This window comes from Girardinichthys multiradiatus, chromosome 14 (assembly GCF_021462225.1).
Source record: "Girardinichthys multiradiatus isolate DD_20200921_A chromosome 14, DD_fGirMul_XY1, whole genome shotgun sequence".
Lineage (NCBI taxonomy): Eukaryota > Metazoa > Chordata > Actinopteri > Cyprinodontiformes > Goodeidae > Girardinichthys > Girardinichthys multiradiatus.
The window spans coordinates 15459307-15483061 of record NC_061807.1 but is presented as its reverse complement, the minus strand read 5'-3'; the positions used below and the strand labels follow the sequence as shown (position 1 = coordinate 15483061).

The following is a 23755-nucleotide window of genomic DNA, read 5'->3' as shown; positions in this document are numbered from 1 at the left end:
AAAGACTGAGATGAAAGGAAAATGAATTCTAAGAGCCAAATAAACCTGATGGAAAACAAAGAGAACTTCAAACAATCTCACAATGAGATAAAAATGTGTTTTAACAACCTGTAACTTTCTTCAGCCTGTCCAGCTCTCAGTGACTGCAGTGAAGTTCACCTCCGCTAGGCGGCAGCGCTGAGCTGAAAGGTGGACTAAAGAGAAGACCTAATGAAAGAAAGGAACATGAGGAAACCCCAGTGAGGTTTCTCCTCTGTTCTGGGAAGGAAATAAGCGAAGCAGGAGGAATACCTCGAATGAACAAGGAAAAGCATTTCTATACATGACTGTTATATGATGACAGAAAGTCATTACAAATTTGTTTAGGTGAAAAAATGTCTCATCTGAGTGGAACAGCTGTTACTGTGTTATAAAGCTCTGCTTCATCAGCAGTTTCAGACAACATGAAGACAAGGATTGGAAGAATTGGGAAGTGTTTGGGAAAAAGGAAAGACAAGAGGGAAAACTCATTTTTATCTAGAGGAATTTATGCAGGGAGACATTTTGGGAAACATCACTCAAACATTCAGTGTTTTAGGTGTGGTGAAGCTAAGGAGAGAATGAAAGGAGATGAAGGAAGGGTTTGAGAAGTGTTTAAAATGAGCTACTCTTGGTTACATAAACCAGAAATCTGAGAGCTGACTATTGTCATTTAGTGGCAGGTCAGTCTGACCAAAATTCAGTGGTGCCACCACCGGGAAGAGGGGGGTTGGTTAGTCAGGGGAGGCAACCACCGCTCCTACAAATCTGCTGGCCCGGCCTGACGGTTTTATGCGCATCACATTTTTTAGGAGAGTGGAGGACAAGCTGGAATGAGTTGCCACATTTATTTGTCTATTGTTATTTATTTTTATCTCTGTTGCCCCCTGCGGGTCCCGCCCTCACATAACACCATGATCCCATATTTTTGGTCACAAATTAGGACAGTTACAGTATTTCAAAGGCTTGCACACCACATTATAGATATAGTCTAACTTATAGATACTTCAAAACATGAACTTACAATTTAAAAGAATAAATGTTTTTCTTTATTTTTTTGCCTACGTGTTAAGTTTGGCTTTTGCGCCACAGATAAAGAAAACTGAAAGTTATTTTGTGGGTTTTGGTTTCAACCCAAGACTATCAGTAGCCAACTGGGCCGGACTTCTTAGCCATGCAGTAGCCCCAAGGTTTATAGGCCTCAAAATATTTCTTTAATAAATTGATGATTTCAAACAGACAGCTTAAAAGCCCACATCAATGTGAGCTAAATGCCTAACGTATCATTCTTTATACGTGTGTTTCAGAAGCCGCTTGCTCTTTAACAAACTTGGTACTTTCCCCCAAAACCTGCTCTACCTGTTTTTGGAGGCTCTAAGTGCTAGAGAGCTTCATGCACTGTCTAAGAAGCAGAGTTTAAGTGGAATGAAAATGATTACAGGGCATAAAATGTAATTAAATATTTTCTAGAAAAACCATGGTGAAAATGTATCAGTTATGATACTCTAGGTTCTAATGCATCAGTTTTTATTTTTTTATTATTTTCTAAGGCATAGGATCCTTTTGGTTGGGAAAATATGACAAACACATGAACATAAACACCAAATGTATCAATTATGATACAAAAAATGAGAAATTACTTATGTTGAAAGCTTCCAATCAAAAGTTCAGTTTTTATAATATAGAACTTTCTATTATTGCATTGGTGAGGCTTTTTAAGGGTTAATTTAATAATTTTTAAGTAGATAACCGCACACAATCATTTAAAATCTGATCCTTTAATGTACCCTGAGCCAGCTATAAGCACATTCTCCACAACTCCTTTGTTTCTGGTGAATTTTACAACGACCTGTGGAAGCTCCTTTAAAAAAAGTTAATAATTAGACCAACTTTGGAAATAATTATCTTTTTAAATTAATTACATTTACCCACTGCATTTTAAATTATCTCTTTTTGCTGTACAATAACCCAACTGAGAAGCAAACACCACACTGTGGTCCCTATTGAATTGCCATGAAAAAGAATTCACTAAATTAATTGCATGCAACCGACTGAAACCTGTTTTTTTTTTAGTGCTCCAGGATGAACGTTTCACTCTGAGATCCAGAGAAACAGAAAAAAAAAAAAAAAAAAAAACGCGCACCAACTCCGTGCGTAAAGGCGCATTGCTAAAAAAAAAAAGGAAAAGTTTCCATCGACTGTGCTGCGTGTTTTAGCCCGCAGGTGACTGGCTCTGGAGGACCAGAAGGATGAGGACTGCCCACGTCCTGCACGGAGTCACGACTGCCACTGCAGCCCTGCTTCTCCCTCTCTTCTCCCACCTCAGCCGCTGGCGCTGCGCCAGCTGCAGCACGCTCCGAGCCTCCTCTCCTCTTACGCCGCTTGCCGCTCACTTTACAGCATCCCACCTCCTCCCCCTCCTTCTGAGGGGAGGGGGAGCTGAGAGAGGTGGAGCAGAGGTGGAGGAGGGATGATGGGAGGGGAGTCTAGGGCTAGAGGGGGGCGACGGGAGCCCTTGGCCGCCTATTCGCCTTCCAGTTGCCTCCACACTATATAAACACTCATTGGTGCCTCTGGCTGGACGCACACACACTCTTTACGCACACACACACGCACTGAGGGTGACTTGTATATGCAGCCAGCAGAGAGAGAGAGGGAGAAGCGCTCCGAGAGACAGAAAGGTGCATAGAAAGGAGAGTGGACAGCAGAAGCAGACAGAGAGCAGCAGCAGCAGGACGGAGCATCTCCTGCGCATCACGGATCTTAAACATCTTTAACTCCTCACAGAGACTCGTAAACTTTTCAAAAATATATATTTTTAAAGTTTTGGATCTGAATTACGCGATTGCTGGAAGAGTTTCCCCTTCATACCAACTTTTTCCATCCCAATCCAGAAGTTTTCAAAAAGTTACAACTTTTGTTGGCTCCGAGCGACGCTTCACTTTTTCCACGTGTCCCGGCATCTCACTTCTTTTTTGTATTATTTACCTTACATTTCCTGACAGTTTTTGCTTTATCACTTTAATTTTTAACTCAGAAACTCACAAAAAAGACTGAAAATGAACTTTCAAACACCAAGGGCGTCCCCAGTCAGGTGTGATTCTAGTCCCAGGTGTTTAAATCATTAAAGCAAACTGACTGTTGGTGATTTTTGTTTTTCTGAAGGTTTGAGATTAAAGCGTCACCTGCTGCATCTCATCCACACAGCCAACGGTGATTTGCGCTCTGAAGACACCAAAAGCACCATTTTGTGATTATTTTCAGAACACAATTCATATTACATCTCCGCAGTTCATTCATTCTCAGAGCAAAAGCCCGCCGCTGGTAACTTCCAGGGGCTTTTGGAGTGCATAAAGGAGGCGCTGCGCTTTTTACGCACAAAAAGAAAAGAAAGCCATCATTACCAGATCCAAAAATTGTGCCCCAGACTTTTTTTAAGCTCTCCTTAATCATCTCCCCCATCATTTTCATCATGCTGTTCGAGAGCTTCGACTTGATCTCGGCTCTGGCCACACTGGCCGCCTGCCTGGTGTCCATGGCGCTGCTGGTCGCCGTCTCCCAGCAGCTCTGGCAGCTCCGGTGGACGGCCACCCGGGACAAGAACTGCAAGCTGCCAATGCCCAAGGGCTCCATGGGCTTCCCCTTCATCGGAGAGACCTGCCACTGGCTGCTGCAGGTAAGGAGCGCGTCGGAACTCCATCCAGGGCTTGGGGATGGTCCAGGTGTCTCCACAGGGGCAGACCTGGGTGTAATTGTTTAATTCATCATAAGACCTGATCAGAAGGACTTTGTTTACTTTTAGGGGTTGTTCCTACACTTTCCATTCGGTCAGAGGTTATGAAGCTATCAAGTTACTGATGAGTTAGTCTGCCGCTGGACAATCACTAAATCTCCATATTGATTTATTTGCAAATGCTGCGCCTTTTTCAACCTTTCGCTCACGCAAATCACAGATCTATCTCCGTGTTTAAATGTAAATTGAGTCATCATCAGAAACATTGAAACCACTCAGAAAGTTTGATGTTATCTGTCTGAGTTCGAGGCGGCCCATCCTCCTCCTGCGACGAGTTTCACTTGAAAAGTTGATGCATTTATTTCTTCGGTGAAGGAATCAGGTCACTTTCTTTACCTTTTTATCTCAGACTGGAGCGCGTCAGGGGTCGAGCTGGAGTCAAGCTGATAAATGCATCGATCACAACAGATATGAAGGGAACTGGTTGCAATGGCAGGAATGTAGTTGTTTATATGGAGATGATGAGCAGAGGAGAGGGTTAAGCTGCGTGGAAAAGTCCGTTCCTTGGACTCTTTCTGCAGCTCCATCCTCCGGACAGCCGGAGTTCACAGCTTGTAGCTTGCTCCGAAATCCCACCTGAGACCCCTGATGCTCGGGGACCTTTAGACAAGCTCTTGCTTTCAAAGCTGAAGCCTCCGTCGCCTCAAATCTTGACCTCCACCGCTGCGCCTCTTATCGGTCTGTTCTGACCGCTCAGCCTGAATCAGGATGAGAAATATGGACTAAAAATAGATGGAAGTTTCATCAGAAGATTGATAGAAATAAGAGATGATGGTGCCTGAGGGGGAGGAAAATGAGGAGCGAAGTTCACCGGGACGCGCGGAGGCACATCGGCAGCGTGCGGGGCTTGAACGCTGTGCTCCTATCGGTGAAACATCTGACACCGACAGAGAGGGAGACGCGTTCCCGGAATGCAGCCGAGGACCACGGCCAAGTTTATGGAGCGGGGATGGGAGGGGAGCTGAACGGAGGGGGCTTGTATGTCAGCCTGATGACGGAGGCTGAGTGTCTGCACTTATGAGGGCCAAATGTATCCGAAAAGCGCAGGAAAGTGTAGAAAAGCCCAGAATCTTGGCTGCGGCGCTGCTTCTCTTACAGAACCTGACCTGCGGGAGACTTTTCCTGAATCAGCCTTTTCTTTGTGGTCTAACCTGCCTATTCTGTTTTTTTTTTTTTTAACAATTCGGTTTTTATTCTAAGGACTAAAACGTATAAAATGAGAAAAATGTGCTGCAGGTTCTTGAGGTCGTAGATTAGAATTCAGTTTTTATTTTATTAAAAAAGGGTTGCGTCAAAGTACAGTTGATTGGTTAATGCATCTATAGACTGAAAAATGTCTGATTTTCTTTTATTATTAGACCTGTTCATCACTAATTATACCTGCTCAGGCGAAAACTGTGAGAATTCATTCTCTGAGTGGTTCATTGGTGCATTACTGTCTTAAAGTCAAGGTATAGTCCGAGACATTACTCTTAACACATTTAGGATTTTGTAATGTGAATTTCTGCTGAAACGTTTTGCGCACCTGCAGCCGATGGCTCTGTTGGCACCTTCATTCAGTATAAATCCAAATTAGATGGACCTGTAGAATGAAACTCATCGCTGGTCTGAGAGGGGAGGAAACCAAAGCGGACTCTGCTGTCTTCAAACAATTCTAATATCAATTTGATACACCTTTATTGTTCCAACCAGGAAGATCATTGGTGTTGCGCCACCGATGGTCTTCCTGGTTGGAACAGAGGTTTTTGGTCAGAGTAACTTTCTGACAAAAATGAAGCTGTGTAAAAAGCAAAAGGGGTCCGACTGAACACTATTCTACTGATTTCTACACTGCCTTTTTAGGTTGTTACTCTGATCTGAGAAACTTTAAAGAGGAACTAAACCCCATATCAACTTTTTTTTTGCAGATAAACTGTATAAACCGGGCTTTAAGTGTGCTATCTTTATGTTACTGTGCTATTTTTTTAATTTTCATCTAAACTTGTTTAATTCTGCAATATTTATCCTAAAAACGTCTCAGTGCTGCCCTCTTAGGGTCGAACTGTGGTTACTGCGGTTGATTTTTCCTATTGGTTCAAACGGTACTGCTTGGTACATGCTTATGTCACAGCCCGGTGGGGTATAAAACCATCTCACTCAGACACATCTTAGCGCAGCGCCAGCAGAGTCAGCTCTGCAATGCCTGATAAGGCTCAGGCCCGCTGGGCTCTATAAAGCCTCTCTTAACCTCTGGTGACGAGGGAGGTGAAAAATCCTTCAGTTCATAATATCTAAATATGGCAAAACTTCCAGCGTCGCTCTGCTCACTCTCCATGTTTCAATGTACCAAAAGAAGCTAGCTGCCACTTTCCCTCGTCCTCATGACCCCACCCCTGCTTAACGCCTTTCGCTCATCCCCACATTTGGTGCTGCCCAATTTGGTGGCATTTTTCAAAATTATCTGATGGCGGAGTTATTATTTTACATGGAGTTTATTTCCACTTTAAATGCTCTGTTCTCTGTACTTGTTTCCCACAGGAACACAGCTGGTGGCGCACCGCCTCCAACCCTCATTTGCTGTATAAATAATGATCAACTTCTATGTAAATAACTGGCCAAAGCAAACTTACGATGGCCTAAAGGTTCAAGAAATACCGTTCTAATGTAATGCTATGACCCTTTTGAGACTAGAGTTGTTTGATCAAGGTAGAAGCCTGCTCTGAGTATATTAGCATTAGCTTGTAGGAACAACTAATCTGGATTTGTACTAAATGCCTCGAGAGTTATCTGTTGCAGGTAAGATATGAACTGCTTATAGGCTTTTAACAAAACATTACATTACAAAATTCTTAAATATCTTTTAAATTGTGTGTATGAGAGATGAGAGGTTTGCTCCTCATTAGCATTTAAGAAAGGTGAAGCGTTCAGATGCAGATCTGAATGGATCAGAATCTTGCTGCCTGGTCGTTTGTAGAGAAGGAACATCAGATGTGTTTAAAAGGACCTCTGAGGACTTAACACGGCATTTTATTATGTTCAGAAACAAAGGGACAAAGTGGCAGGTTATTGTTGTTTTGAGTTTGTCAAATAAATAGCGCATTTATTGTTGCAACCGTCAATTTGTCAATGGCAAAATAAAAAATAAATATTTTTTTTTACCTTCACACTCTGTCTACTGGAATATAGTTTCAGCTGGCTTGCTGGTGGCAGGTCCCAAAAGCTAGTTTTGCCACATTATATTCAGTTGGTGGCCTTGCTTTAAACACATTTTTAAATCAACATAGTAAAGTTTAGATGTTACAGTTGCTGCAGTTCCCTTCTTAGACAGCAGATCTTGCTGTAGAGAGAAACAGCACAAAGGCAACCAGAGGAGAAATTACTCAGAAGTAAATGTAATTTGGTGCCTTGTAATCTTTATGTAATGTATTAAATATGCATTTTTGGTTTTGTTAGTTATATTTGCAGAACCCGACTATAGCACACAACAGCAAAAATTTGTATGTGCAAGACAAGCCACAACACAGATTTCAAGAATTTGTAATGATGTAAAAATGTATTTAAAAACTAAAAGAAATGTCTAAAATTGCTTCTCAGCAGTATTATCTCAATAGTGACACCTACTGTTTAAAAGAGGGAGTGCAGCTATTCTAGTGCTTCTCAAGGGGTCTTTTTACTTTGACTGTGCTCGTTTTCCTAACTTGGCAAGGGTTTCTAATATAACATTTCTCTAAAGTTATACAAGTTAAGCTGTTCGGTCTGTGTCTTACTACTGGGGGCGCTAGATCCCAATTACGTTCGCATTAGGTGTTTTCCTCAGTATTACAGATATATTTTTCAGTATAAAATTTATAAATGAACAATCAGAGGATAAGTATCAGATTTTAGACATACAGTAGTGTAGCAATGCTCGTTTTTTACGTTGTTGCTTTTGCTAATTTTAGTCACATGGGGGCAGCAGATGCAAGTTTTTAAAGCAGTACTTGCATATTTTAGTTTATACGGTATTACGCAACTTTACAGTTTAAATAGTGATTTTGTTTGTATCATTTTGTTTGGACAATATTGACCCAATATTTGCTCTTTTAGTCCCGTTTTTGGTCTTAAACAAGCCCTGGTTATTATACAATGCATACTGTATGTTCCAGGAGTTATATTCTAGCTGGATCTGTTTGTGTTTTGTAGAGCTTTTTCTGCCAAAAGAAGCACTGAGAGAGGGTTAACGGAGAACCAAAATAGTTCATTTGTGCACTGAGCAGCAAAACATTGAGCTACAACTCACTATGAAGAATTACAGCAGTGTGTTTGTTTACATAAGTGAACAAGAGGCAGCTCTGTGGCAGTACGTCCCCAGGTAACAGCGAGGGCTTTTAAATTTATAGATTATTTTCTTTTCTAAACTCACATCCTCTTGTGTTCTGCCGCTCTCTCAGCTGACGTCCCCTGGCACCTCATTCAGAACACCAACATAAACACTTAGTGTCTAAATGTGTGTGTACAGTATATACATACAGTATATTTTTACCTCGACACACATACACATACACACACACGGAGCAACATATTTCTGTGGCTGATCCATTTTAAAGTGATCTGCAGTTAGAAATAGTGGTGTGGCCACTCTGCCAAGGATCTGTCTGCTCTCATTAGGAGCCGGAGCTTTCTGAATGGATGGTGCCAAGCAAGGGGAGCTACTGAGAGAGGACACACACAGTGCAGAGAATCACTTACCTACGCCGGGCAGATTTATGCACAGAAAACAACATGCAGAAAGAACTACAATTTAGACCATTCCAGATGTGATTACTTTAAATCAAACTCTATGCCCATTTTTTTCAATGCAATTTAGTTACATTTAATTATACAGCAACAAATTACAACATATATCATCTTAAGATGCTCTATAATCATGTCCACTTATATAAAATCCAGTTGGTTCGAAATTCAATTTAATTTAAAATTTTCTTAAAGAATTTGAACTACATTCTTAAGTGTAGGAATGTCCTGGGGTCCATGTTTGTTGATGCTACGATATATGCAGAAACAAGAGCACCGGGCTGTATTTTGTAAAGCCCAGAAATACATTACATTAGTCAACATTCTTCCGAGGTCTTAGATGTTTGCCAGTTTGCGGATATTTTACTCTTTTTGGTTAAGCAACAGAAACAAATGCATTTGGAAACTATGTCTTTTAATGGTTGTGGTGATTTCCACACAAGTTTCCAAAAATGTTTTGAAGAATCCCATCGACTTTGGCTTTTGAGATAGTTTAAGAAATATCTGTAACTTTATTAAAGGGGTTGCTCAGGCTTTGCTTAAAACAAGTTTGATATTTATTTTATGTCGATCAAAAAGTGTTCTTGATTTTCAGAATGTCTGATTTAAATAAATAATTAAATCTTTCCAAGATTTTTGTCTGCCACTGGGGGGCGTATTTAGGAATATACTGAACATATAAAATGTTGAAATTGCAAAAATCTACTCCTCGACAATTCATGAAACAGTTCCTGATTAATAAATTCAGAAGAACTTTGCAGCAGTTACCTTCTGCTACCACAAGGTGTCACTAAGGTGAAAAAGTCCTGCACATTTTTCTGAAGATGCCCATTTTGTTTTACAAATTTTTGAATATTACAGCTTTTCATAAGTTTAAAAAAGAAAGTTCTTGTTGAACCAGCGATAGAGTTCTAGTTGTCTTTTCTTCATTTCACTGAATCTGTGACATCACACAAACACAGTTTTTGATACTGTGACTGTGCTGTATGTTTCTGCGTGATTTATGTATGTGAATATTCACACCCGACAGAATACTTTCACGTAGCTGGTTTTAATGCAGTAACAGCACAGGTGATTATGACCCTTGGGTGTAATTTGACATGGTAATTGATTCCATGGATGTAGCTGTTCCAATGTTTCTCCTTCTGTCTGTCATTTCGTCTTCCTGTCTGATTTACAACGATAAAGTGTAAATTATGGTGGGCAAGGTAATAACCACCCTGCAGACCAAACACCCTCATCGCAAAAAGTGATGACAGATCCTCCTCTTGCTCCTAAGTCCTATCCCTCCTGCACCTGCCCTATCCTGTCTCCTGCTTCATCAGTTATAAATTAAATATCAGGGAAACATTTCTAAAAAAAAATCAAACAGCTCTGCTTTTTAAGATTCCCTCAGTGCCTTGATGTACAGTTCGGGGATGTTCAAGCACTCTTTAAGCATTTTCAAGGTTGTTTTTCAATCTTTCCTAAACCCGTCCCATAATATTATTGTACTTATATCCCTAAACAATGGTCATAGTCAAAAATGTAATTTCATTTTCATGTTAAATTATTCTGAACTTGAGCTGGTCAAATGTAGTTCAGTTTTTATTGATAAAGAACCAAAAACTTTAGCTAAAAATTTGATTTAACTCCAAAATAAATTACTAAATTGCTAAAATGTACATACTTCAACAAATGTAATTAGCCAGTGGTGGTTCTAGATAGGAATAATATGGATCACTGCCCAGAGTGGCTTAAAGTCAGGGCGGCCCAGGCAATTTTTTTATTATGTTTTTTTTGCATATCCACTAAATAGGTAGTGGGCACTGTAAGGAAATATGGAGGTACGCTGCAGCTAGCTAGTGACGCTGCGGCTAGCTAGTGATGCCCAGGGTAGCTAGTGACGCTGAAGTTTGGACTAAAATAATAGGGGAAAACTGTAATTACAGTAATTACAAAATGTTAAAGATAAATTGCTTGTTAATGCCATTTAATCTTTATACTTGACTTATTAGTAAGGCTTAGAAACCTAACCAATAATTTGTGTCGGGAATCTTTTTCACTGTTATTTTCTGGGTTAGAACCAGAATGAGGGGACGTATATCTAGGTCTTATTGTATTTTTAAACACCTGTGACATAAACATTTTAAAAGAAAAGCTTTAATACTATTTTTCAGACCCATAAATAATTAGACCCAGTTTTGGACGAACGGTAAAGCCCATTTGGATCATTCTTAAAAATGAGAAAAATTATTTTTGTTTAACTGCTTTTAAATAATTTGACAATTTTATGTATTATCGTTATATTCAAAACTTAACAGCACCATAACACTGAAGCATTTTCAAAAGGTTTTAACAAATTTGAGCCCAATTAGTAACACTTCTCCAGTGGTAATGAACAGCTTTTGCAAGAATCAGCTTGGTTCAGCTATGAATGCATGAAATAACCAACCATTAGAACATCCTCAGCTATTCTTCAGAAAACCACCAAGTCTCCACAGTATTGTAAGTCATGATAAAACCAAAACATCCATCCAAAGCAGACTTCTTCAGATCAGTCCCTGTGTTGAGTTTTTTAGAGGGTTGTGCCTTTAAGCGGCTCAGACAGAGCGAGCATTGTGAGGCCCGGTGGCTTCATCTATAGTATTTTCCATTACTGCGGTGCTGCCCACTGTGTGCTGCATGACTGCGGTTCTACACACAAAAACCCAAGGTAGGAATTACATGAAGTCATAAAACATAAAAAAAAACAACAATGCATGATGATGCCGAATCCAAATTTCGTCTTATAGAATGGAAAAAGTTTGAATTTTTTTCGTCTTCTAAGTCTGCAACATTATTTACAAAGAAAACAGAAATTGCAACTTGGTTGTATTTTCATACGAAGCTTGGACCACATACTGGTATTAGGGTGTAACGAGGTTTTACTAAGTAACCGTTTCAAAAAAAGCAAAAATGAATGTACATCTTACTGTTCCTATGCTTTCAAATCCTTTTAATTAGAGGCCAGAGATTTTCTTCAGCTTTAAGGAACATAATATAGCACTTCCCCCTCCCCACTTACTGCTGCACACTGCCAATTAACTGGCTGAAGGAGGGCCACTGAACTTCTTCCTTGCTTGCAAGAAAAATAATTCTGCTGTTTAGGAATTTTTGTCGTGAAAAAACATGAACAAAAAAACTAAAGCAGCTCCACCCACTACTCTTATTAAGGCTTAAAACTAAAGTTAGTGAGCCACGAGCATCATGTCGCTTATCAGCTGACTGCCAGAGCAGATAGCCTGACTAATTACCCAGCTAATATTAGAATGTTATGCTAGTTATACTAAAAAAAAGGTACTTTATTTTGCAAAACAAACATTTGAAAACAGCAAAGTAGTCTATATTTTAAGTGTATCTTAAGTGTATATTTTAAGTATATATACAGTAAATGTTATAGATTTAACATTATCATAACTAACAATACGTTGTATTATTTTACAGCGGTATGAACATTTCTGTTTTAAACAAAAATTCATTATATTGCATTTACTTCTGTTAGAAATTTTAGAGTAAATACGGTGAAGTTTTGTTTTTTTCAAGGTTCTCATTATCTTGATAAAAATAATCTCACACTGGCCCATGCCTATTCCATACTTTATTCTCTGTCCTGTTTATATTATAAATATCTGAATTAGCTTTAAACAGGTTGCTTCATATGCTGCTTTAATATTAAAGATAGGCATAATCACCATAATGTGGACTTTTTTCTTCATCTACAGCTTCAGTTCCTGGGTTTTCATTTTAAACGTAATTTCCCTGTGTTTTTTAGAGTAACTGACCAAACAAAACTTAAATAACTCCTGCCCTTCCAACTCCTATGGTTTAAAAGCTAAATCGTTACTCAGAAAATGATAAAAGATAACCGTCCTTTGTAGACCAAGACAAGTTTTATTAATCTGTCTTCAGTTTTTCAGGTATTTGCAGCCTAAAACGTTTAAAGCCTGACCACTCCAAATGTCTGCTGTAAATTTAGAATAAATGTTAGCATTTTTATTCAAAACTGACTGAGAAATTAAGAATTTTAAATCTGGAAAGTATAAATAAGAAATGTGCTAGAATCTTGCATGAATTTCACACTGAAAGGGAACTTGGTTAGAGATACATAGTTCATTTAACGGGCATTAAGGGGCGGCCCTTCGAGTGTTAACATTCAAGGCAGGACCCCCCGAACCTCCAAGGACTCTTTGCCCATCACGCAATCTTTCAAAGTGTCTATCCATCTTTTCTTTAGGTTTTCCAGCACATTTTTTAGAGATTAAATCCAAAAATTGACATTTATGTGTAAAAGTTGAAAATATTCCCCTTACATTTTTTTTTTGGTTTTCTCATTGCTTTACCGTTATTTCGCTGCTCTTTTGTTGCGATTCTTCCGATCATTCGTTATGCATTTGTTGGCCTCTCCAACAAGGGATGAGTTAAATTTTTTCAGATTATCTGTCGTCTACAGTTGACGTCTTACAATCCGATTCAACTTCTTCGTCTATCTTTTCTCTGCTGACGACTTTTAAGCTTGCTCATCTGTTTTTTATTCCCATTTTCTTCACCTTATTAGTTATGCTAATGTAAACATATCCACTGGAACGTCATGACAAAAAAAAATAAAATATGTACATTAAAAACATTTTCTATCCCTCTCAGTTCATACGACCTCGCTGTCCTCCTCCTCCTCTTGTAGCTTAGCAGGAGGTTCTGGCAGCGCTCTTCCCTGCCCCTTCTTTCACCCCGAGAACACACTGCTCCCTCCTTCAACACTCTTGTCCTGGGCCGACTATAGAGGCCAGTGTTAATCCCCCTCTCCTCATGGAGTGAGTGTGTAGGTGTGTGAAAGAGAGGTGGCAGCACTTTTATCGCTTACAAACTTTGTGTGTGAAAAGCTTAAAGGATAAAGCAAGTGTCTTTCTTTCCTTCGGTCAACAAAACTACCACAAACACTTAAAAAAAGACTCATGGACTCAGGCAGTTTTCCCATCACTTTGTAGCTACACGTGGTTCATTCTCCTAAATTAGCAATATAATTGTTTCTGAAATGTATTTCAGTAATTATTGAATTATCTAGTTTGTTTCAGTGATTATGAGCAGGTGTCAAAATGAAGGTCAGGTGATTTTTCATGATAACCGACTCGCAAGGTAAGGATGGATGGATGGATGATGAGCAAAAAGATGAATGGACAAATGGATGAATGGATGGACAAACTGATGGATGACTATGTAGATGAATGAATGGATGAATACAAGGATCATAGATAGATGTTGCAAAAACAGATGGATGATGGTTGGACAAAAAGTTGGATAGATGGATAATATGTCACCTATTTAAGAAGCATCATCTTTACAAAAGTCAACCACTCGAGCCAGTCACCTTCTGTATGAAGCCAGAGTGGCAGAAAAAGCGAATGGCAGGAGCAGCGGTTATATTAAACATTGCTCACACTGCCACAAACATTATACCAATGTTGCCTGTCTTGCCAGTTAGCAGTCTTGTTGACTTTAACCGTCTAAGTTGCACTGAGACGGCAAAAAGACACCAAAGACCAGGCTTGAATGTTTCTTAGAAAAGGGGCTGGTGTTTACATTCAGGATGCCATTCTTATTTTATTGGTCTACTCATCAAAATGCTACTTTTGGCATAAGCTGCCCTAGTATTTGGTTTAGGATTTTGCAGTTCAACAGGTGGGAATAAGGTGCTGGTTGGTCAACTGTCTAAGAAATGGTAAATGTAAATAAAGAAAGACTCTAAATTGTTTTTCCACCATATATTTGATGGTATTTTGGTGTTCTTGAAGACTAAAAACAAAAATTGCACATTGTTCTTTTAGTCCTTCTGCTTACAGTTGAACTTAGTCTTCTCAGTCTGTTGTGTCTTTTGCAGTTTCGGTCATTTTGTCCCCAGTTCTTTTGGGTTCAGAAAGAAGCCGTCTGCAGTAGGCCATTTCCTACCAACAGTGTATGAATTAGGACCAGTCATGGGGACTTTTTCTACCAACTTAGTTTTCTATAATCTGCACGTAGAATTCTGCAAGGGAGCATAGAATAGTGTTGTTACTACGATATATAGGCGTCAAAGTTTCTAGTATTTTAACATCAATCAGTTGAAATAGGGTATAAACGGGACAAATATTTTGTTTACGGCTAGGTGGGGATGGAATGGAAACACGCTGGTACAAATTTGAAAAAGAGAGAGAGGTTTATCCACAGTCATCTAAAGGGGCTTTGGGTTTTATCTTGGACCAAACATTGCAGGTGGATTTGACAGGACTGCAACAAATAATGGATTTGTTTAACTTGCTTAGTATCATCTGCATATAGAGGAATAAAATGACTGAAAGCTGGTTTTATTTGGATAGATAACAAAACAATAAAGCCACTGTATATATTTGAGATTCATACTATTTGTATTGCAGCAAGGATACGTCTGTGTGTTTGTGTGTGTGTGTGTGTGTGTGTATTGGGGTATTAGCTGGGGTCCTGGGGTTAGTGCTTAGAGAGTTTTGAACAACCATAATCTCCCTTTCTATAATGTCCCCGGGTCAGGGGCCAGGCCTACCTCCCCTCTCTGTGTCTCTCCCGCTCCCTCTCTATTCTCCATGTTTTCTGGCTGAACCATCCAAAACCTTTTTTTTTCCCCTTAATCCGTCCTGTTTTAAACCAGCACCCATCCCATCTCTCCGCCTCCACAGCCACGCTCTGCGCTCGCTTTTTCTGCCTCCGTTTTTGGCTGTTTGCTTCGTCCTCCTTCTCCACACCCCCCCTTTACACTCTACTCGGCTTCCTTCCCTCTCTGCTTTCTCTCATCTCGTTTCTCCTCCTCCCTCTGGGTCTCCCTGATGCGGTGGCGTGACCGCAAAGGGACGGGGTTCATTGTCAAGTCGAGGACCTATCGCACCATTCAAATGCACAATCACTCACACATAAAAGCCCTCACACTGGATCCTTGGTATCTCTGGCACCAGCTGAATGATTGACGGCTGAAAAGAGAGGAGGAATTCCCTCGGTGCCTTTGACCTCGTTTCCTCTCTCTTGTTCTCTGCTGCTCTCACTGCCGTTTCACTTTTTCATTTTTAACCTTTATTTTAGAGGTAACCGTGGAGATCGCTGGCTTTGTACTTCTGGATCTACCTGCCAGTCAAGCCCTGTGGGCTGAATAAGTAGTTCAGTTTCTGTGATTTTTGGGTTTACTTTCTTCTACTCAGTGCATTTCTGGTGAGGAGGATGTGTAACTCACCTGCTAGGTCTTCGACCAAACATCCTCGGGTTTTAGCTCCGTTATACTCAACTTAAGCCATTTTCGTGTACAGTTAGAATAAACATTTACAATTTAGTATATGGCCCATCAATCAATCAAAATTACACTTAAGCTAGATTTATTTCAAGACTAGTAAAAAAATGAAGCGTAACTGCTTAAACTGTCTGCACATTGGAAGTACCATAGGCTACATATCTGTAACTTTTTTGCTGACTTTCAGGTGAATTTTCACACCAGATTACTAATGCCAGGTGACTTCCCCCCCCCCCCCCAAATGATTTTCTTTGTTGTTTCCCAAAGTTTGAGGAAAATGCAATATTTGGTGCCCCCTTGTCCACTTAAAACTGAGAGAACATCAGTTTCTATCTGTCTGCTTTAAAGAATTTGATGCAGGAGAACTTAAAAGGTTGTACATAGCAAATGTTTGGAAACATATAAACGAGAACAGAGCAAGTTAAACTTAATATTTAGTTGCCAGATTTGACTTGGAATAAATGCATTAAGCCTTCGAATTGTCTCGATTCACGTCTTTCAGCTGTTTTTGATTCATGTAATTCCCATGTATCGAGTCGTAAAGTTGCTTGGTTGTTATTCATTTCCTGCTTTTAGAACCTCATTTGCAGGTAGAACAAATGTCTCAGTTCTTTATCCTGCTGAACATCTTCCTGGTGAGCAGGCTCAATATATCTACCTAATTTCTTCAAGGAGTTTGAGAGTTTAAACCTTTAACTCAAACCAGAAATTTTAACTTTTTTTGGGGTCAAAATCAAATACTTTCAGCAAAAGTGAGCGAAACAACCCTGTTGGATTTGTTTCAGAAGAGACTACATTGCGGACACTTGCCCCTTTTCCGCCTTTGATTGGCTAAGACTTAGACGTTTTTATCCAACATTAACCGGCTAACCAACCAGCTAACTGCAGCTCTAACAGCCGATAAACAACAACCAATCAGAAGCAGAGCAGAGACGACGCAGGACAACCTTGGAAAAATGTGTTTTAAAAAGATAATAAATTATAAATCTTTCAGCAAGGTTCCTCAAACTTCAATTTCTTTTTTTATTTTGAAGTATGCCACAATTAGTGTAAAATTTAAAGACTAGGATTTCACGTTTAAAAGTGGATTACTGCTGATAAAAGCTTTAATCTTTTAACTGCTTTATAGTCGCTCCACAGTCTCAGCGTATGAACATTGTAGCACCGTTTATGAACAATATATAATAAAAACTGTGAATCAGAAAGTTAAATTTAGCAAAATTCATAAATTAACTCTGGGTTGCTGTTTTCTTGTCAGCTTCAGTTTCTTTTCCAGAAAAATCTCTTTCTCTCTCTGTCTCACTAATACTTTAAAGCTTTACTCTTATATTTGAACTTTTTCTCCCTTTCTCCTCACACGCGAGTGTGTGTGTGATCTGAGTAAACATAATTAGCTGTGTATTTTGTCTTGCCCTAATAAAAGAGTCATTTGTTGGACATTTCCACTGTGCTACAAAGAGCACATTTATAAGCCCTAGCCCAGGTTCGCCCTCAGGCCAACCCCAACAGTACAGACAGGGGTATTTTTAGCTTGGCCGACGGGTTAGCGAGCTAGGTTGGGACAGTGTGAGTGAGTCTCTTGATTTGCACAGAGAGAACTTGAGAAACAGGGATATTTGATGGGAATATCTGGAATGATCCTTGTCAGGAAGTTTTGGTAGATTTCAGATCCCAAACATGGAATGAAGCGGTCTTATATGTGTGGAGACTCCTCACAGAGACCACCATCCCATCCTTGTTGAGGTTCTCTAAAATATCTGAATAATCTCTGTGAAACTCTATGAAGGCAGACATCACAGGTTGCAAGAACAGCCTCGCCCAGGCTGCAGAAAGACACGCCAAATTAAAAACGGCTTTACTTTTGTGACATTTCTTTACACGGTTAATGGAAGCGGTTCTTTTACTGTTAGTAAGAGTACAAAATGTTGAACCTGTACAAAAACTTAATTTAGGCTTGCTTTAACCACGCCTCAGGGTGCAGTTTAAAGCTGGTGCTTTCAGTCCACCGGCGCCGGGTTTATTCTCACTTTAAAGCTAGCCACAAGCTCAAGGGACACGGAGGGAAAGTGTTTCATTTTACAAAGCTAAGAAAAATTGGATTTGGTGCTTTCTTTTAATTACACACTGCTATGTGGAAAATATGTAAAAGGAGGACATGCATTTTGCACTCTTTCAAAATATACAGTTAATGGCGTCTATTTTATTTTTTATCACAGAAGCGCAATACTGAGCATATTACTGCAACAGCATACAGCATTCTCCCGCTAAGGTCAGTAATACTTCTTAATTTAATTTTAATTTATTTTTCTATTATATTCAGTTTTATTTACTTAATACCCGAGGGTGCAAATAAAAAAAAGAGCAGTAACTGGCTTTGAAAAAAGGTGTGAAAAAAATCTTTACAAAAATATTTTTTTATTTAATTTAATACATGTTTTGCTCAATATATTTTTTGGGTTTATTGTAAAATTTAAGTTGAGTCAGGGAAAAAAATTATGTTAATGTTAGAAAAAGACATTTAAAGTTAGTCATACTGTAAAATTCAGAATATCCCTGAAATATCGTATGCATAAACATGCAGAAATCTGTAAATTTCGTGTTAATGAAAACCATTTGGAATGCTGGTTTTAATCCGATGTTAATTTATTTTAGCAGGACACTGTTTTTGAAACTACAACTGTAAATACACAATTAAAAGGTTAAAGATTTGCATCATACAGGGAAATCCTGGAAATTTGGATGTACGCAATAACCTTTCTCTGTTAGATTATTTATTTTAATGTTAGATGGATTTTATCCAATGTTGACGTTTTATCAGAATAAACACATATTGACTCATTCATGTAGTTGTTGCGTTTCTGTGCCAAAAAGTGTCCCAGTCCATTTTGCATTTAAAAAAAACAACAACATAATTTTGACCAAAATCGGAGAATAGAAAGGAAGAAAAACAGCGACACGACATTAAAAAATGCTGACGTTTTACCAAAACATTTTAAGTAAATCATACAATGACATTCAGATGTCTTCTTTTTACCGTATGCATAAATATATATGGTTCATTTTAAAATAATGAAAAGTGTAAAAAGTTGTATTGCAATTATGTAGTAGATGGGTTTAAATACATGTTATCTATTTTTACTAATTGCAAATAATAAACCTAAAAATCTCTATTCTTTTGCATAGTTGTTGCAGTCGAGTGACAAAAAAAAATTTCAGCTCCTTCAAAGTTAGATGTATATTTTTGGAAAAGAAAAAAATACAGTGCTTAAATAAACTGCCTAAATATAACAAAAGGTTATTATTCCTATTTGTTGAGTTCATACATTTGAAATTTGTTAGCATTTCTTGAAAATTGTGGCTCATTTTAGCTCTCGTACATTATCGTATGAAGCAGGTCATCTCCCTTCTCTATACTTTCATTGTTTTATTTTGCTTTAGAGAACAGAACAAATTGTCTAATAAAAATTGTGATACTTGAATTCACCAACAGAACAGCAGCAACTGAATGACTGTAACATAAATCAGTTTTAATGTTTTTTTAAAAGATTAAACAGAGCTGTATAAACCTAAAAGTTGCACAAATCCTGTTTTGTGTCTCCACAGTCGGCGTGTACTTAGTTGCTAAGTAACATGTCGACAAAGAAAAAAAAAAGCTTTCGAAGGTTTTTTGCCTGCCATCATTAGGAGAAACCTCTTTATGGTTTTCAGCTTACATTAGAGTTTTCTGCCTCTGACCACGCTGGTAAAATCAGCCGTAATGTTGCGGTGGTAATTTTGGTTTCTTCGAGGTTTATTTTATGAAAACGGATCGACTGTTTACAGTGAGAGCTCTCCCGCTTCACTGACGTTTGGAGGGAAACCGTGTTGCTGCCTGCGCAATCAGCATGAAGCTGCGTCTCTGCGGCTACGTCTGCTGCTCAGACGTCTGCGCGTGCATTTGCAAGACAGAGAAGTACGGCGTCATTACATCATGACTTTCCATTAGTTTCTCTGCTTATGTGAACATGCAGGGTTTTTTTTGCCGAGATTTGGAGGAAGAGAAATAAGTGGGTGTGTGCACGTCTCACCTTTATGTTAAATGTCATCCAGACCACACCCCTGGCATGCAGACTATTATTTCAGTGCAACTTCTTGGTGTGTTATAGCAGCTTTTCTTTCCACTTTCCTGCACAGAATGTGACAGATGAAAGCCTTCTGTTTCACCAAATAAGTATGAAAAGGAAAGGGCAGTGGAAAGACAAACTGTGTAGGGAAACACATAATGCACTTATATGCACACCCACAATCACTCCAATCTAATGCTATATCTGAGAGTGTGAAAGGGAGCCTTGTCTGGCTGCCTGAGGAACTCCCTTTGAATTAAACCGTGTGTGTGTGAGTGTGTGTGTGTGTGTCAGCAGGTCCGCCAGGCAGACATATTAAACCATTCTACATCCATGTGGCAGCAAAATGTAGCTTGGAAAACAACCCCGCTCCAACACACACACACGCTGAGGGCTACTGAGGCCAGCCGGCAACCTGGTGTGTGTGTGGGGGGGGGGGGGACGGTGTGTGTGACTGCATGCCACAGGAGAAGGAGGAAGTGTACGGGAGTTGGGAAAACAGTTCAGATCAACAGATTTTACCCTGAAAGATGAGGGAAAATCAAACTCAAAATATAAATCTACTAGAGATGAAGGACCGTAAAATTTACAAATTTGGTGTTCAGCATAAACGTCAGCACCGAGACAGTTTTATAGAAAAACCCTGGTGTAAACACACAGAGTAAATAACATTTTGTCAACACCTCACAATGAGGTCTTAACATCTGAAGATGCTTAAACAGAATTACAACAAACGCACCGCACCCACAGACATAAGGTTTGGGGTGGGGTGGGGGTGGGGTGGGGGGGAAGCTAATTAGCAGCATTTTTCTTCTATAAAAGTAGGTCTGGTGTTCAGAGTTTTTGTTCCAAAGCAACATGAAACAGTTAAATGGGGCAGCAGGGAGGCTGAGGCATCTGTGCTCAATTTAGCTTGGGTGAGAAAGAGCCAGAGGACACGAAGAAGTGAGCAGGAACGCTGATCCGGTGTCTCTGGTTCAAACTGCTTCTGTTTTTTAAAGAAAAACTGAACTGGAAAATGCTCTAGTGTAAATACGATCCAACCTATAAAATTCGATACGTAAAGCAACTGATAGACCAAAACAATCAAGTACAAGTCGTAAACCTGCATATTGTCACTTATTAACTGTGTTACACGAAGAGTTTGCAATTTCTATCAAACATCAGGAATTAAAAGGTATAAGGAGGTTAAAAGAATAACCCATCTGAAATACACTAAATTGTATGGAAAATGGAAATGGAAAACATGTGGATAAAACTTTGTTGTGCTTAGTCCTTAAAAAACAAGATGCACTCTTTTGCATATTGGTTATTTTTTAAGGTTGCATTGTTGAAAAATGGGCAATGTGACTCACATTTCCACAGTCTACTGCCTTCTATGTGTTAACCTTTGAAGCTTTTAGGGTTCCTACAAATTGTCGGCTCATTTATTTTTCTTTACATCATGGTGGTTCGGGTTATTTCGCTTTCATGTTTTATTTTTTGGAACATCCAGACAAAAGTATATCAGGTCAAAGCTTTAATAAATGGAAAACCCTGAACTGGAGTCCCCAAGGTGAAATATAAATAACTTTAAATCAGTTTGTGAGCAGTAAGACTTCGTTTTAAAGAAAATTGAAAAGGTAAGAATTTCACCATTTTGTTTGGCTTCTCAAACAAACCTGGTTCAAAAACCTTGGGTCCAATTCAAGTCCTGGCATTTAACTAGAGTCGGAAAAAAGCAGCAAAATTACGCTTTTTTATGTTTTTATTTTTGTGTTTAGCTTGTTTTAACTCAAAAACCAAAATAGTGAATGAGTTGGAGTTGTGAAATGGCAAATCAAAAATAAATGACATCATCTAAAAATAAATCAATATAAAAACCCTTTTAATTTTCTTATTTCTACCTTTCGTGTTAAGGAATAAGACATACAATGTGGGAAATTAGCTTTATCCTTACCCAATTTTAATTTTCCCATACTTATCCAAACTTACAAAATGATCAAACCAACATGCTATTACAGACTTTTTGAGACTCCGTAGCTCTAAGCTCCAGAGAATGTAGACAGTGAAGCCCGCAAATACATTTAACGGTAACGAGTGTCTAAAATAACAATTGCAATAAAAGTTCTGGTCTGAAGAAATAAATATTGGACTGTTATTAATGTTGGACTGTAGATGTTAACACTTGTCACCCTAAAAAAAAGTTTCCATGTTTATACAGTACAGCAGTTTAGGACAATGGGGACTTCTAGAAGACATTATTCAGTATGAAAGAGGAGTAGAAGTTTGTCACAGCACATTTCATGAAGTTATGAAGTTATGAAAATGTTGCAAAACACCCAGTTCAGACGAGTCAGGCAAAAAAAAATTAAGTTTGGTTATTTCGTATCACTCCATTTATAAAAAAAAAAAATTACACCCTCCAAAAAAAAAACTATTCTTTGGAGGGTATAATTCTGATGGGATTTACGTCATGGAAACATGGATAGCTAAATTTACTAACCTTGTATTTCACATGAGTTTAATTAACGTGAATCAGTTTTATTTGTTGCGGCAAACATTTTTGCAGCCTACGTGAACATTTCTGAGCTTTTTGCAGACATACTGATGCTGTGTAACGTTCTTACTAAACTAAAAGTTTCGTAAAGCCGTAACCCTTCACCTGTTCTAACATGAACGCTGCGCAACAACTACAAACGTCAAACCATAAATCTGGTGTTGTCTCCTGAGAGAGTTGCTTAGGTGATAGCCAGTGGCTTCAAAGTTTTATGTTCACCAAACTGTAAAGACCTAAAGGTGTAAAACGTGATGTTTATCTGGGTGTCATCAAAGCCCCTCCATTGTTATCCCATGGTGAACCCCTGCTTCACAAAGAAACAACAAACAAAAGCCAAAGAGCATTTATATGACACCATCAAGCTGCAGATCTCATCTTGGTTTGTGAATTTCCCAGTTCATCTTTATTTGTAGATTTTAATGTGTTGATGAACTATCTGGCAAAACTACGTATAGTTGCTAATGTTGCACCTATAATCTAATAACAAGTATAATATTATGCTCCTGAAATAAGGTGGCAGAGTAAAATAAAACAAAAAGAACCAGAAATATGTTCTACCTGGCTCTTTCTACAAAGTAAAACATTAAAGGAAATTTTGAAATATTAGATTTTAAAAAACCATTGCGCATCAGAGCTGTATACATATTTTAAACATAATATGGTTTGCCCTTGCTGCTTCATATTGACACCATTTTGGTATTTATGGCATTTATCTTCTTAATATGTTTAGAATAAAGACACAAGAACATAAAAAAATGTACACAAATTACCTTACCTGGTCAAATGAAATCATGAAACAGGCTTAACAGAGACTGATCACTCTGAGGACCCTGAAGCAACCATTCCTCACTACCAGCATCCACACTGCATCCTGCTGAGCTGTGGTTGACTTTATTGATGTACTGTATCTCAAGATGCTACTCCAGATGCTGTGTGGCGGACAAGAGGTCCCTGCAGACGATAATAAGGGGAACTGCAAAGGTTCACTGAGTATCCCTACCTTCTGTGCTGGATCTGTTTCTGAGCCTCTGCAGGACCAAGACCAGAACTTTGTCAGAGACTCCTCATAACCTTTCCATGATGTTGTCAACAGCTGCCATCAGGAACAGGGCTCTCAAATTGGTCCTATTCACCAAGTAATTTCAATAGGAGACAACGGATCTCAATAGTTTTACCTAATAAAGTAAAGGTTAAATAATTATAATATTATTACAAACATCAAAAGCAGAATCCCCTGACTGCTAAACATG

At 38.8% G+C, this 23755-nt stretch overlaps 1 protein-coding gene across 1 annotated transcript in view; it reads left to right on the top strand.

Moving 5' to 3' along the window:
- The first annotated feature begins 2180 nt into the window (after positions 1-2180).
- Positions 2181-23755, top strand: part of LOC124880541 (cytochrome P450 26B1) — a 43972-nt gene continuing 22397 nt past the window's right edge. The window contains exon 1 of the mRNA XM_047385735.1: positions 2181-3694. Within this exon, the coding sequence (XP_047241691.1) occupies positions 3491-3694 (204 nt within the window). The 5' untranslated portion in view covers positions 2181-3490. The remainder of the gene's footprint in view (positions 3695-23755) is intronic.